At 50.5% G+C, this 16516-nt stretch overlaps 1 protein-coding gene across 1 annotated transcript in view; it reads right to left on the bottom strand.

Annotated features, from left to right (window-relative positions):
• The window catches only part of LOC119399273 (phenoloxidase-activating factor 2), a 239389-nt gene that overhangs the window by 55210 nt on the left and 167663 nt on the right, over window positions 1-16516 (bottom strand). Inside the window, exon 5 of the mRNA XM_037666088.2 lies at window positions 9199-9295. Within this exon, the coding sequence (XP_037522016.1) occupies window positions 9199-9295 (97 nt within the window). The remainder of the gene's footprint in view (window positions 1-9198; window positions 9296-16516) is intronic.

Consider the following 16516-nt stretch of genomic DNA (forward strand, 5'->3'; position numbering starts at 1 on the left):
TGGTCACGTTTTCTTTCGGGAGCTGAACCCGTGTCTCCAGCAAGGTTGCGGCCCTTTCCTTTCGGACGACGCTCGTGAACGTCTCCAAAAAAGCACTGCGAAAGAGATCCCAGGTTCGAAGCGTGGACTCCCGGTTCTCGAGCCATGTCCTTGCTGCTTCTTCCAGGTAGAAGTACACATGGCGCAGCTTGTCGTGGGCGTTCCAGTTGTTAAATGTTGCGACCCTTTCGAAAGTCTCGAGCCAGGTTTCCGGGTCTTCGAATGACGACCCGCGGAAGGTTGGCGGCTCCTTGGGCTGCCGGAGTAGGATTGGCGAAGGCTGCACGGGGTCGGTCTTCGTCGCTGCGTTCGGTGTTGGGACTTGGGGCTGCCTGGTTTGTTCGGGAAGGAGCCCGTGCTCTGGCGGTAGTCCCTTCTGCCTGCGGCTTGTTCGACGATCCGGGTTTTCTTTGCCGTCGTCCTCCTCGCGGCTCGGGCTTGGGTCAGCGCTTCGCGGGGGTGTCCGGATCATGGAAGCAGCAGCACCTCCACCAGATGTCCCGTGGTCGTGACGTCGACGAAGACAGCAGTCGGCGTTGTCAAGATGAAACTGTTTATTTGGCCGAACTTGTGGCCGGGAAACGGAAAGTTAATTTACAGCAATACACACGGTATGCACTGATAGCGGCGCACAGATCGTCGACCGTCGATCAACTCACCAGCGCTGAAGCGCGTCGGCATTTAAACGTGTGCCGTCGAATATTCCAGCGTTATCGCTGGCTGTCGTGCAAATTCTAGAATAAGCTCGAGTGTGCGCGTCTTGCGCGCAATCTTAACAAAACGATCTGCAATGATCGCGAAGGTTCTCGAACAATGAGGCGCGGTTCGCGCTGAGCGTTTCTGACAGTCTTTGTGCCCGAAAACCGAATACGGCAAAAGTAATAAAGAAACGCACGTGGCAATATAAACAATTCTCTTGAATCGGTCCAGAACCGCGCTGCCAGGTTCATTCTTTCCGATTATTCCTACAGGTCAAGTGTATCCGCCTGAAATCCCAGCTCTGCCTCCCCTCACTTTCTTCTCGCCGCAAGACTGCTCGTCTAATTTTATTTCTTAGGTTTTTCCATTCGCTGCCTCCAGGAAACGAAATCATAATTCTTGCACATCGTTCCTCTCGCCACTCGCACCGAAATGCTGTGTATCTACCACGTGCATATACGACCACCTATCAACGTTCATTTTTCCTGCATACTGCCGGAGAATGGAATGCCCTTCCATCCGATATCGCCCTCATCACCGACATTGCTCAATTCAAAACTGCTATTGAAGACCATCTTTCAAGTCATGAAACCTAACCTGACCCGCCGGTTTTTTTCGTTCGCCCACCCCTCATGTAATGTCCGATGTATTATGAATAAATGAATAAACATCGTGGCATGTAAATCATGCCACTCATAACATGCATATCATGGTTTTCATGTTATGACCTGTGATTTATTTTCGTCATACAGTCATGTTATGCCATACCAATTTTGGTATACATACCATTAACGAAACGGCCAGGAGACCACAAAGTCGTAGGCGGCTAGATAGATAGATGGATAGATAGATAGATACGCTCACAGTCGCAGAAGTTCGCTAAGAAATGCTTCGCATGTAAAACGAAAGGGAGGATGTCCACCCGCCCTCGGCGTCTCTCCTCTCTTCTTCGCGCTTTTGTGCTCTCCTATTGGGCCAGGCCGGACAGTTATCTCCGATGACCCCTCCGTCTCTTGCGCTGTCTCGGGAAAACGATGCCATTATTGGGCGTAGAAACACCGCCGCACGTGTGCGCTGTACGTGATCGCAGGCTCTTATAGCTTTTTAGTCTGCAAGACGCCATCGGCTGCAGCCAGATGCCAACTTGTTGCGCTGTTGGCTGCTCGAACAGCATTGCCATCTGCGACTTTGAGCGTATCTATCTATCTATCTAGCCGCCTACGACTTTGAGCTCTCCTGGCCGTTTCGTTATTAGGATGTACATCAAAATTGGTATCTCGCGACGTGACTGCGTGACGAACATAAATGACAGGTCATAACATTAAAATCATTAAATCCATGTCATGAACGAGATGATTTACATGCCACTGTTTTGGTGCTCTTGAGGCCGTTTCGTTAGTTTGGTATACATATACCAAGATTGATATGGCGTGACAAGAATGTATGACGAACATAAGTGACAGGTCCTAACGTGCAAATCATGACACGCATTTCATGTACAGCATGATTTAGATTCCACGCTCATGGTGCGCTGGCGGCCGTTTCGCTAGCTTGATATACACCGAAATTGGTATCACGCGATGTGACTGTGTGACGAACACAAAAATGGCTGATCCCTCCGTCATAGGAATCGGTATAACATGAAAGTTAAACGCATCTTCCCAGAAGTAGTGCTTATTGTGTAGTGATATATGAGAGCTTGTACAATATGCATATTCGTGTTTGGCCGCTATAGCACCGTTTGAAGCGGATGCATCCATGTTGACGGCACGTCTCCAGACGACTAACGCCCGTGATCATGATTAAACTGTTGTGGTAGCTGACGTTGTGAACGTATATTTGGGCACAGCAAATCGTGAATCCCGCGTAAGGATGATATCAACAATCTCATAATCAACACTGGTACCCGGTATGCACTTCTTCAAGGCGTCGTCAATTAAGGAGAGAAACGGCACGGGGTGCGCTTTCTAGCAATGGGTGACTGACGCCTGCGCTCATGCATTCACTACCACACACTGCGCTTCAGCAACGCGGGAGGTAGAGGTTCGTAGCCTGAGCGGCAAACGCGTCCGTCCCTGTGCCCTCTGTGTCGCAGGCGCTGGTCTCGCTCCACCAAGGCACAAGCTTCACTCGTCGAAATCGCGTCCTTTCTGCAACGCTTATTGCAGCAGTTTTGTTAGTCGGTGCTATCGCAATGGAAGCAGTCGGCGGCGGAGAAATCCCGTTGGTGCATGTGGAAGCTCCACTACTCCGATGAGCTGAAGCACGCTAACACGAAGCGAAAGGCAAAGAACGAACTGCGTCAAGGGTGCCTCGGCGATGCCAGCGCGCCCACGCACACCGAGACGTTTTAACCATGACCACCGATATAGCGCGCAATCTCGGAATAAGCGCTAGTAAATGTCGATCGTGAACCATTACTTCTTTTCACCTCTCACAGACGGCGGCACCGCCCCGCCTACCTACATCGCCAACAGAGAGCACCGTGCGAAAGAGAATGTGTGGAAGACATAAGGCGCGTTCGCGCCGAGGTCGGGCGCTTGCCGTCGCGCCCGCAAGGTCCTGGGTTCGATTCCCATCGGGGGATCTTTTTTCTTCGTTTTTTTTTCTTTCTCACCCGTTGGCGTCCATTTTATCAACGTCATATCCGTGACGGATGTACTTGGTGGACCCCGGCATAAAACACTTTCGTGTTAATAACAGGTGTTAACATGAAAATCATGAGACGCATGTCATGCACAGCATAATTTACATTCCACGCTCATGGTGCGCTGGCGGCCGTTTCGCAAGCTTGATATACACCAAAATTGGTATCCCGCGACGTGACTATGTGACGAACATAAATAACAGGAGTTAATAAGAAAATCATGACACGCATGTCATGTATAACATGACTTACGTGCAACGCTCGTGGTGCGATCGCGGGCGTTTCGCTAGCTTGATATACAAGAAAATCCGTATCACGCGACGTGACTCTGTGACGAACACAAATAACAGGTGTTAACTGAAAATCATGACACGCATGTCATGTACAGCATAATTTACATTCCACGCTCTTGGTGCGCTGGCGGCCGTTTCGCAAGCTTGATATACGCCAAAAGTGGTATCGCGTGACGTGACTGTGTGACGAACACAAATAACAGGAGTTAATATGAAAATCATGACACGCATGTCATGTATACTATGACTTATGTGCCACGCTCGTGGTGCGGTCGCGGCTGTTTGGCTAGCTTGATATACACCAAAATTGGTATTGCGCGACGTGACTGTGTGCCGAACACGAATTACAGGTGTTAATATGAAAATCATGACACGCATGTCATGTACATAATGACTTACGTGCCAGGCTCATGGTGCGCTCGCGGCCGTTTCGATAGCTTGATATACACCAAAATTGGTATCGCACGACGTGACTGTGTTACGAACAAAATAACAGGGGTTAACATGAAAATCATTACACGCATGTCATGTACAGCATGACTTACATGCCACGCTCATGGTGCACTGGCGGCCGTTTTGCTAGCTTGATATACACCAAAATATCAAAATTCCTATGCTAATGCGCATCGTATATATGTAGCAGAATAGAGGTTTCATTAGCATGACATATACCAGATTGTACACGCATGCATTTATGACCATCTCGCGATATATAGCAAACTAGATGTCGCGACATGAATGACTTCATAAGCCTCAATACCACCAAGACGATATATGCAGCTCTTTGCTGGCTGCTTCGCCTTACATCGATTCCCACACTGCGTGCGATCTGCCCATTTTTTTCTGTTCCTCGTGGAAAGGAAAACCTCAAACGGCGGGCGATGTGGGGGTTAGAATTTCGCAGTTCATTGAAGACCCTCACTCTATCCTTGTTTTTACGATCAAGCAAAGATAGTAGTTATGCTGATGCTGACGGTTTCATGCTTGCAGAAATGTGCAATAGTGAGCGCAAACATGATGGGGTAGGTTCTGTACACACCCCTGACGACATGCTCGATATGGATGTTCTAGAGCAGGAGTCATTGACCTACTTTGCTGGGTATGTTGTTCGGTGCATCAAAATTAGTTTGGCCTGCCAAGACTGCCGAACTGCAATCACCGACGAGGCTAATGCTTGCAAGCTTCAACGACTGAAAAGTTACACGAAAGAGAAAATGACACTTGCCATTGCCTCAGCAGCAGTTTTGCAGGTTGTTGAGCTTTCAGAGGCATACTTTAGGAAGAATGAATTAGACCTCCTAAAGAACAAAGTTAGCATTTCAGGAGACAGTAGTGTCATCTCTGTTTACTGATAATTGTTTTCCGCCACGCCATGAATTGCCCAGAAGGATTGTGCAGTTGTTTCTGCGAACGAGAATGCACATTCTAGTAAAGCAATCCAATACTGAAGCAGAGAGCAAACGACTGGCTTCATGAAAGTCTGGTAGCAGGAGTATTGCAATGAGAGATGCCGTTACAAACGTGCAATAACTTTGTTTCGTTTTAGCCTTTCTTATGTTTATAGTAAAAGACGTGCAAGGATGTAATGTGCAATGACTGCTTTAATTTAATGTGTCTTTTAAATGTGTCAGCAGCTCAGAAAGAGTTTCTACCTCTTTTACGTATTTATCATGCAACGTGCAATGATTCTTCAGTTTCGATGTCTTTTCTTATTATATATGTAGTTGTGATTATGAAGGATGAGTGCCTTTACTTGTAATAAATTCTTAAAAATGTGTGATGATGTAATGTGCAATGATTACTTTGTTTCTGTTTTATCTTATGTGGAAATTTGTGAACGAGAAAGAGCGCTTTTGATTCGCTACAATAATTGTGTTTTCTTTGTTTCAAATAGCTATAAATGTGTGATCAATGGAAATTAAGAACCTTTATTTGCATCTGGAGGCTTCATTACTGAGGGAGAGACCTGCCCGCTTTTCTCACCCAGTCAGTGACGAACGCGGGAAGGTGCGTTCGCGAGCTTACCGTAAGCCAACTAACCATGAAAAATGTCCTTGCTCTCCCATGAACAAAACAGTGTATTTTAGCAATAGGACTACCACCATAACATCTCATAAACTGAGCACACTGGAAGAGTCTTCAATTAAAGACCTATGTGCGCGACGCGCGCGCGATGGAACCAAATATTACAGCATATCCACGATGTGAATGATGACGTCATTGATGATATTCGGCGCAACTTTGCATTCACTCGAGGATGATCGGTCACGGATGATCGGTCAGGATGATCGGTCACGCACAATAAAAATTTGATAGTGAGCACGTTGTGTGGGGTGTGTTCTTGAGTGGAAGGGTGGGCGAATGTGAGTGGTTTAGGGGCGAACCTCCTTATGCCGTGGGTCTGTCCATCCTCCGTTTGTTTGTTTGTTTATTTGTTTGTTTGTTTGTTTGTTTGTAGTAGCGACCTCTAGTTCGTGAGAAGAGCGCGCTCTGGCATGCAGTAGAAGAAGAAGACGACGTTGACGAATGAGACTCTCGTGCGTGTTCGCCTGTGTGGCGTTCTTTCTTCTTTACTACGTCTCGTGTTTTCAACGACGCCCGAAGACAACATTTCAGAAGTAAGGCGCCATGAGGCTCCCTCTTGGCGCGCTTTCTCTTTCCCTCGGAGTCGCCGGATGGAAGACAAGGCTACAGAGACCCACCTACGAGATAGCCGTTAACTTTGCAGTGGTCGAACGTGTTGGCAAAAGATTGCCGTTCTCTTATGTTTTCTTTACTTATTGTTGCCTTCTGTAGTTTCCCGCCTACCATGTAAGCCTAGCTGGTTTTATGTCAAGCTTGTAGACGATGTGGAATGGGACTCCATACTTACTGCGGTGGACGTTCTCTGTCTTACCAAGACGTGGAACGCCAAAAGACCGTATATCAAAGGATACGTTCCAGTCGTGTGCATCGATGATGCAGAGCGTCCTGCAGGTGGTGTGGCCGCATACGTCAAACAGAAAAGGCACAAGATCTGAAACTACTACCAACGACACAGAGCCACAACGGTGAATATGCTGCCATCGATTTTGATGGATGCATCATCATGGCCATGTACTTTGCACCCAATTTGTCGAGTGGGAATATAAAGACATTCATTGACACTGCATTGTGTAATTATAACAAGTACAAGAATAGACCATTTGTGTTAGTTGGTGACGTGAATTTCGATATTACCGAAAAGAACAATGAGTGGTTAATACAACATATGACAGCCAAATATGCTCTCGCGTGCACGTCGTTTGATCATATGAAACTAACGACCATCCGAGGGACGTGTATAGACCCAGTATTTTCAAATTTCCAATAGCAACCCGTACAGGAACCGCTATCCCTTCATTTCACGGACCATAAAGCAGTGATAATGAAGGGACAACGCAAGCCAAGCATCATCTAATTAAGAAAAATAAAAGTTTGATGTTTGTAATATACACACAATGTTTCTCACTCTTTATATGATGATTGCTGGGGCGTTACACAGAACATTCACGGCTTACTGATGATTCCCTCCGGAGCTTCGCCCCACTCATCATCATTCACGACGTGGATATGCTGTGATTTTTTTCGGGTGAATGCCAAGTTGCGCCGAATTTCTTCAATATGACACGTGATCAACTAGCCCAACAACAAGTTCTATGAATGATGATGAGTGGGCGTAGCACCGGGGGATCATTCGGGTAACCGTGAATCTCCCGTACATTGCCCACTCGAGCATGCAAATGAGTGACCACGTGTGCACAGTATACCATGTAATGCCACTTTATCGAAGACCCAAAGAGTCCTCCGACTTCCCGGCACCACTTGTACACTTCGTTAGCTCTGAAGTGTACAATTCATTGGCTTTGACAGGCGGCAATTGACGCAATTTGTCCAGTCTTTCAGTAATCTGTCTGAAACAGCAGTCGACGGCGTTCAAGTTTATTTTCGTTTTCATCCATGACAGAAAGAGAATGTGTGGACTGGAACGCGCTTACATACGCGTTTGCACCGCAGCGTCCTCTCGTGTATTTTAGTGACATAAAGAGTCGATGACAAAGCTCGGTCCTAAGGTCCACTGTGTGTACGTTGAAGTCGCCGACTAGTATAAAGGGTTTGTGCTTGTAGGTGTTTTATATCGTTTCGTCAAAATTACGATTGCTGTTAGTTTATTGTAAACCGTTTTTTGATTCAGATGCACACATATGTTTCGACTATAGCAAAGGTTTTCTAACGACCATGACAGCGGACAGTGAGCGTCGACGACACAGCTACGTCCTAAGGTCAACAATTTCTACATTGATATCGTCGACTAGTATAAAGGGTTTGTGCTTCTAGGTGTTTCATATTGTTCTGTCTCAATTATGATACGCCCTTGTGCACCGCAGCGCCCCTAGCGGACTCCATGCAAAACTAGACACGCCGCCGCCTCGCCGGACACGGCACATGCCTCGACCGTAAGGTGCTTTGCCCCTAAGAGATATTTACGTGAGGAGGCAATAGGAGCGCGTGAACGCAGTTCGTAATTTAAAGGAATGCACGCTGGGGGTATTTAGCAAATAAGTGCCTCCGCCGTGTTGTGTGTTCATAATTTGATGTAGCGTCTTATTTTCCGAAATTCGTCTTGTAAACAAACACTACCGTATCCGAAAAGAAAAACGACAGCTGTAAAGACTTCTTAGCATTGCGTTTGACATGTTCTGCCTCTTGTTTGCCTGGTGCGAGCGACTCATCCCACACTTATGAACTCAAATACAATGCGCAGTGCTAGGTTTTTCACATTGTCAAAACAGGTCCTAGGTCCAGAAAGCTGTTCGCACGTAAGGTGCCGCAATAGAATTTCTTACATACATGTATGCCGGCCCCAGTGTTTGATTTGTCGCTTATAAAACGCGAGATGATAGCTAAGGCACCAACCAACCACAAACTATCTTTACTACACATCATAAGTACGAACAGATGGGTGAATCTGCGCGCAGAATTGTCGCGTTTCCAGGCAAGGAGAATCAAGCGCTTCGACGCGCCGCATGCGGGCTGGGCGCGCCTTGCGAGGGAAAGTGGAGAGGGGAGTGGAGAGGGTGAATGAAGGAGAGGAGGGGAGAGGGGACAGGGGAGTGGAGAGGGAAAGTGGATAGGGAAAGGGGGAGAGGAGGTGTGGGGAGAGGGTTTGCGCATGCGCAGTAATGGTTGTCACGCCACACACCACCACCACCACAACCACCGGATTGAACTCCGCCATAAGATGCTTCGCATCTAATAAAGATTCGCGGCGTGCACGTTAACTAAAAGCGGACTGCGGGTATCTGTGTCGAATCTTTCTCTTGTTTCTCAATGCCCTTAAGCAGTGATTTTGCTGTTGGAAACACCGGCGCACACTGCATGCTTCGCCCCTCCACAGGTTTCACGTTAGTGGAGTTGAAACACCCTTCCCTACATGCTTCGCCCCTGCCCAAATTTTTTCGTGCTATTGTCCTTTCCTTATGTGCATTTGGTTTGTATTACCTTGTCCACAGAGTAGTTTTGATGAATGGGAGAGTTTTCTAAGGCGCTCCTGTCCAGGACACCAAGGCGAACGAAGAGTTTTGAAGCGTTTTGCCCCCTGCAAGAGAGAAACAACGTTTTTCAGTCATTTCCTACAAGTAAGAGGTGAAAAAAAATGTCACAGTTCTGTCGCAAGGGCGAAGCGATAAAGTTGACAGCTACAAAGTGGTATCTTATTGCACGCACCCTGCTTGTTTTATTTTGATGTATTCGGGTTTGACCACAAGAACGGTTATCAATGCTCTACGCTGTCCGCGAAGCAGTGTTCGAGAAGCTTCGCGATTGTAGTAGATCGTTTTGTTAAAAATGCGCGCTGCACGCGAATGTTTCAGCTTTGTCGAGAGATAACGCCGCCACCAGCGATATCGCTGGAATGTTCGATAGCGCCTGTATAAAAGGTGACGCGCTTGACCACTTGTCAGCTGTTCGACGGCCAACGCCCAGTTCACCGCTAGCAGTGTACAGCGTGTATTGCTGTAGTATAAGTTCATTTCCCGGCCACAAGTTCGGCCAAATAAAGAGTTTCATCTTCACCACGCCAGCTGTTGTCTTCGTCGACGTCACGACCCCATGACATCTCGCGGAGATGCTGCTTCATGATCCGGACGCCACAGCGGGGCGCTTACACAAGCCCAAGCCGCGAAGAAGACGACGCTAAAGACAGCCCGGATCCTCGAACCAGCCGCCGGCAGAAGGGACTACAACCAGAGTACGGGCTCCTTCCCGAAAACACCAGGCAGCCCCAAGACCGTAACATCGACCGCCGAGACGATGAGAGCCGCCCTGCCACCTGCAACGGTAGTGATGCAACAGCCAAGGGAGCCACCGAATTTCCGTGGATCGTCGTTTGAAGACCCGGAGAGCTGGCTGGAGACGTACGAGCGAGTCGCCACCTTCCACCACTGCGACACTGCAGAGAAGCTGCGCCACGTCTATTTCTACTAAGAAGACGCCGCGAAGGCCTGGTTCGAAAACCGTGAATCGAGCTTTCAATCCTGGGACCTCTTTCGGACGACGTTCTTTAATACCTTCTCGAGCATCGTCCGCAAGGAAAAGGCCGCTGCTTTGCTGGAGACAAGGGCGCAGCTACCGATTGAGACGGTCACTATCTATACGGAAGAGATGACGCGACTTTTCCGCCTGGCTGATGCTGCCATGTCTGAGGAAAAAAAGGTCCGCTTCCTTATGCGGGGAGTGAAACAAGACCTCTTTGCAGGATTGGTGCGGAACCCACCGAAAACTGTCACCGAATTCCTAAAGGAGGCTACTACAATTGAAAAATCCCTCGAGATTAGGACGAAGCAATACAACCGCTCAACCCTGTCGACAGGCTACACCGAAGCGCACTCGCTAGGCACCGACGACTTACGGGAAACCATCAGAGCGATAATGCGGGAGGAGATACGCAAGCTGTTGCCTTCAGCGCAGCCTCAAGTGGATTCGATCGCCGATATGGTCCGCGAGGAAATCCAGCAGTCTCTGAGCACCCCCGATTCAGCGCAGCCGCAGCTGCAAGCAATGAACTATGCTGCTGCGGCCAGACGCAACGCCCCCGTCCTCATCCACGTCAAGACGTCGCGCCGCCGCAGCAGTTCTGCCGCCAGACGCCGCCGCCATCACCACCAACGACCTACCGTCCTCCTGTCGCCCAGCGCTACACGCCGCGCTACGCCCCAAAGAAGACCGACGTTTGGCGCGCCCCTGACAACCGCCCGCTCTGCTATCACTGCGGGGAGGCCGGCCGCTGCCAGTACCGACAGATGGGGCTACGCGGATTCGCCGTCAGCGCGCTGCGGCCGCAGCCAGACCAACGACCTCGCGACATCGACTACCTCACCGGAACACAGTGGCAAGAACGACGACCTTCCCGCTCGCCTTCGCCCGGCCGCTACATGTCACCGCACGGCCGGCAGTACACTGGCCCAAACCGGGGCCGGTCGCCTAGCCCGTATCCGCAAAACTAAGGGCAGCAACCGATGGAGGTGCGGTTGCTGAACGACGAAATGCTCAAGATCCTCCGCCGTCGACGTCGACGCTGCGACGAAGTTCAGAGCCCCCGCCGCACGCCGAACGACGTCCTGAAGACGAAACATTGCGACCGGAAGCAGACCTGACGACGCAACGCGGAAGCAGCGGTGCAAAACGACGTAGCCATGACCCGACGCCGCGGCGTAACCGCAACGCAAGACGGCGGACTAGCGACCTCGACGCTCTGATCGACGGCCACAACGTCACCGCTCTCGTCGATATGGAGCCGATTATTCCGTTATCAGTGGGCCGTGCGCAGCAAAGCTGAAGAAAGTTAGGACTGCTTAGGAAGGCCCCGAGATCCGGACCGCTGGAGGCCATCTGATAACGCCGATTGGTGTTTGCACGGCGAGAGTCATCGTCAATAACCGGACTTATCCTGCGAGCTTTGTAATCCTACAAAACTGCTCCAGTGATGGGATACTTGGAATGGACTTCCTAAGTGACCACGGCGCCGTCATCGACCTGAGGTCTGAGTCGATAACACTAACCTCAGACAAAGCGCTCCCTTCCCACGCGACGCCAGGGAACCATGCATTGAATGTGATAGAAGAGCAGGTGAACGTTCCGCCGCGCTCCAGCGTCATAATTTCCGTCGGCACCGAAAAACCGGTGAACCGTGAAGGCGTCATCGAGGGCGATCAGCACCTACTCCTGAACCGTCAAATTTGCCCCGCACGAGGTATAGCCGAGGTGCGGGACGGTAAAGCAAAGGTAGTGCTGACAAACTTCAGTCACGAATGTAGGCACCTCAACATTGGTACGACGGTTGCCTACATCGAGGAATGTGTAGCCACCAGCGATGCTTTCGCCCTCTTCGATGCTGCCGAACCTGCGTCGACGAATAGAGGTCCCGAACCGGATTTTGACGTCAACCCGAGCCTTCCGAAGGTCAAGCAAGACTACCTCAATACACTCCTCCTGCAATACAAGGACTGTTTCTCGTCGTCATCGCGGGTCCGACAAACGGCCGTTGCGAAGCACCGCATTATAACAGAAAAAAATTCTTGACCACTCCGTCAGAGCTCCTACAGTTTCGACTCGAGAGCGCGACGCGATAAAGAAACAAGTCGACGAGATACTACGCGACAACATCATCCAGCCGTCCAAGAGTCCTTGGGCGTCACCTGTGGTGTTAGTGAAGAAGAAGGACAGAACACTGCGCTTCTGCGTTGAATATCGGCGCCTGAACAAAATCACGAAGAAGGACGTGTACCTCCTCCGACGAATAGACGACACCCTGGATCTACTTCACAACGCGACGTACTTTTCGTCGATGGACCTCAAGACCGGCTATTGGCAGATCGAAGTAGACGAAAGAGACCGAGAAAACGCCGCTTTTATAACACCCGACGGCCTCTTTGAGTTCAAGGTCATGCCTTTCGGTCTTTGCTCGGCACCTGCGACGTTCCAGCGTATCATGGACACCGTACTGGCCGGATTGAAGTGGCAGACGTGCCTTGTGTATTTGGACGACGCCGTCGTGTTTTCCTCGACCTTCGACGAGCATCTCCGGCGGCTTGAGGCAGTACTCCATGTAATCACGCCCTCTGGACTGACCCTGAAGCCAGAAAAGTTCCGATTCGCGTACGACGAGCTCTTGTTTCTGGGTCATGTGATCAGCAAATCGGGAGTGCGCCCAGACACAAGGAAAATAGCTGCCATCGCCGACTTCGCGCCACACACCGACAAGAAGGCCGTGCGCCAATTTCTCGGCTTATGCGCCATTACAGACGCTTCGTCAAAAACTTTTCACGGATCTCCGAACCACTGACGCTTCTCACGAAGACTAACGTGGAATTCAGGCGGGAAACGCCGCAAGTGCAAGCCTTTCAAGAACTTAAACGACGCCTGCAGACGCCACCGATACTTGCGCATTTCGACGATTGCGCCGATACGGAAATACACACCGACGCAAGCAGCGTAGGACTCGGCGTCGTCCTTGTGCAAATGACTGACGGGCTTGAAAGGGTTATTGCTTATGCTAGCCGGTCACTATCCAAGGCAGAAGCCAACTATTCCACAACAGAAAAGGAATGCCTTGCCATCCTCTGGGCTACGTCAAAGTTTCGCCCCTACCTCTAGGACAGGCCCTTCAAAGTTGTCTGTGTTGGCTAGCTAACTTGAAGGACCCTTCCGGTCGTCTGGCACGACGAAGACTGGGGCTTCGAGAATTCGACATTACCGTCGTGTACACATCCGGACGAAAGCACTCTGACACCTACTGCCTGTCTCGTGCCCCCGTCGATGCGCCGCCGCAAGACGACGACGATGACTGCTTCCTCGGAACTATAAGTGCCGACGACTTCGCCGAAAGGCAACGAGCCGACGAGGAACTGGGGTGCCTTATGGAGTACCTCGAATGCAAGACCACCGTTGTTCCGAAGGTATTCAAGCGAGGACTGCCGTCGTTTTTCTTACGGAATGGCGTTCTCCTGAAGAAGAACTTCTCGCCACTTCGAACCGACTACCTTCTCGTCGTGCCCTCATCACTGCGACAAGAAGTCTTCCAGGCCTTACACGACGACCCCACGGCTGGACACCTCGGTGTTTCCCGCACGCTCACTAGAATACAGGACTACTGGCCACGCCTGGCTGCCAACGTCGCCCACTATGTTAAGACTTGCCGAGATTGCCAGCGACGGAAGACACCGCCGACTAGGCCAGTGGGACTTCTGCAGCCAATCGAACCACGTCACCGGCCGTTTCAGCAAATTGGGATGGACCTAGTGGGGCCGTTCCCGACGTCGACTTTCGGCAACAAGTGGATCGTCGTAGCAACTGACTACCTCACCCGCTACGCCGAGACAAAGGCCTTGCCCAAAGGCAGTGCCGCCGAGGTAGCCAAGTTCTTCGTGGAGAACATCGTCTTGTGTCATGGCGCCCCAGAGGTCCTCATCACAGACAGAGGTGCCGCCTTTACTGCGGACCTAACACAGGCGATATTCAAATACAGCGAGACGAGCCACCGCCGCAACAGCGCCTACCACCCGCAGACCAATGGCCTCACCGAACGTCTAAATAAGACCACTGCCGACATGCTGGCCATGCACGTCGACGTTGAGCACAAGACGTGGGAAGCCGTCTTTCCGTACGTGACCTTTGCTTAAAACACGGCCGTCCAAGAAACAACGCAGATGACGCCGTACAAGTTCAACGATACGAGAAACAGCGCGAAACACGGGACAGTGAAAGAGACGGACCAAGCGCTGGGTCCGTCTCTTTAACTGTGCCGTGTTTGGCGCTGTTTCTCGTATCGTTGAACATGTACCAACCGGCCCAAATACGCACCTTGACGCTGTACAAGTTGACCTACGGAAGGAGCCCGGCGACGACGCTCGGCGCCATGCTACCGAACGTCACCGACGAAGAAAACTGCGACGCCGCCGCTTACCTTCAACGTGCCGAAGAAGCTCGACAGCTCGCCCGCCTACGCATCAACACCCAGCACTAGACTGACAGCCGTCGCTACAATCTTCGACGACGCTTCGTGGAATACCAGCCCGGCGACCGTGTTTGGGCCTGGACGCCGATACGCCGACGTGGGCTTAGCGAAAAAAAATTTGCAGTGGCTTAGCTCGGCTATGCCAGGATATACGTAGCGTTAGCAAAGGTTCAGCTGATTATTCTGAGCTGTCCAGATTGTCTAGGATTAGCTTGATTGTCATGCTTACTGCTCCTCCAATGACACACACATGGTATACGTATTATGTGGCGCATGCATATTTATTTTTGCTCAACGTCAGGTTGCTTCTTCATTCTTCGTACGCTGAACCGGTAATTGCCAGGCAACTACTTCGGGATCCGATGACATAAGCTTCTCGGCTCTTCTGCGCCGTTGAGCAGCATTTGCGCTCTCCTCCTCCATGGCGTTACCCACCTGCAAACGCCAGTCAGAGGCGCTATCAAGCGGCGCCAGCGCATTGTTAGACGGCGACTGCACAGCGAAGGCGAATAGCTGCGCGCGCCATGGCTACGACGTCACCCCTCTCGAATGCGCAGAGCAGCAGCGGTGAGTCGCGCGCGCCGGCGCCAATCTGTCTGCCCGGCTATGACGCCACTCCTCCGCCACCAGCACCGGCGAGCCGCGCGCGGCGGTGGCGGAGGGCGCGTGAGATGCCGGCTCCGCACTGATCCTCGCGCATGCGCAGCACGGCTCATGAGGAACCACGCGCAATCGGCTCCGGCTAGGCAAGTGTAGCTGACGCTACAAAACTCCTTCGGCGATACTTCGGGCCATACAAGGTCCTTCGACGCCTTGGCGCTTTTCACTACGAAGTCATCCCGGACGGCATTACGAACTCCCAGCGACACCGCGCAGGACCTGAAGTCGTCCATGTCGTGCGTCTTAGGCCGTTTTTTACTTGTTAGCGAACCTGGGGACTCTACTTTTTCCTTTGTTGTTGTAATTTATTATTGTATGCACTTGTTTTTTTCTCTTCTTTGTTCTTTCACAAGCATCGGGACGATGCTTTTTCAGAGGGGGGCAATGCCACGCCCACTTCTTGTTTAATTTTTATTAGGGGTGTGCGAATATTCGAAAGTTTCGAATATTCGTCGAACATTACATACGAGATATTCGTATTCGATTCGAAAATCGTGTATTCGAAAAGTTTCGAATATTCGATAACTTCGAATATTCGAAAAATCGAATATGCGATTCGATTATGGGAATGCATTGTGGGAATCGATGTAATGCGAAGCAGCCAGCAAAGAGCTGCATACATCGTCTTGTATGTCATTGAGGAAAATGCGTGTCATGATTTTCATGTTAACTCCTATTATTTATGTTCGTCACACAGTAACGTCGCGCAATACCAACTTGGGGGTCGATCAACCTAGAGAAACGGCCGCCAGGGCACCATGAGCGTGGCACGTAAGTCATGCTGTACATGACATGCGTGTCATGACTTTCATGTTAACTCGTGTTATTTATGTTCGTCACACAGTCACGTCGCAAGATACCAATTGTGGTGTATATCAATCTAGCGAAACGGCCGCCAGTGCCCCATGAGCGTGGCACGTAAGTCATGCTGTACATGACATGCGTGTCATGATTTTCATTATAACTCGTGTTATTTATGTTCGTCACACGGTCACGTCGGAAGAGACCAATATTGGTGTATATCAAGCCAGCGAAACGGCCGCCAGCGCACCATGAGCGTGGCACGTAAGTCATGCTGTACATGACATGCGTGTCATGGTTTTCATGATAACTCGTGTTATTTATGTTCGTCACACGGTCACGTCG

The sequence above is a fragment of the Rhipicephalus sanguineus genome, chromosome 7 (genome assembly GCF_013339695.2).
Source record: "Rhipicephalus sanguineus isolate Rsan-2018 chromosome 7, BIME_Rsan_1.4, whole genome shotgun sequence".
Taxonomy (NCBI): domain Eukaryota; kingdom Metazoa; phylum Arthropoda; class Arachnida; order Ixodida; family Ixodidae; genus Rhipicephalus; species Rhipicephalus sanguineus.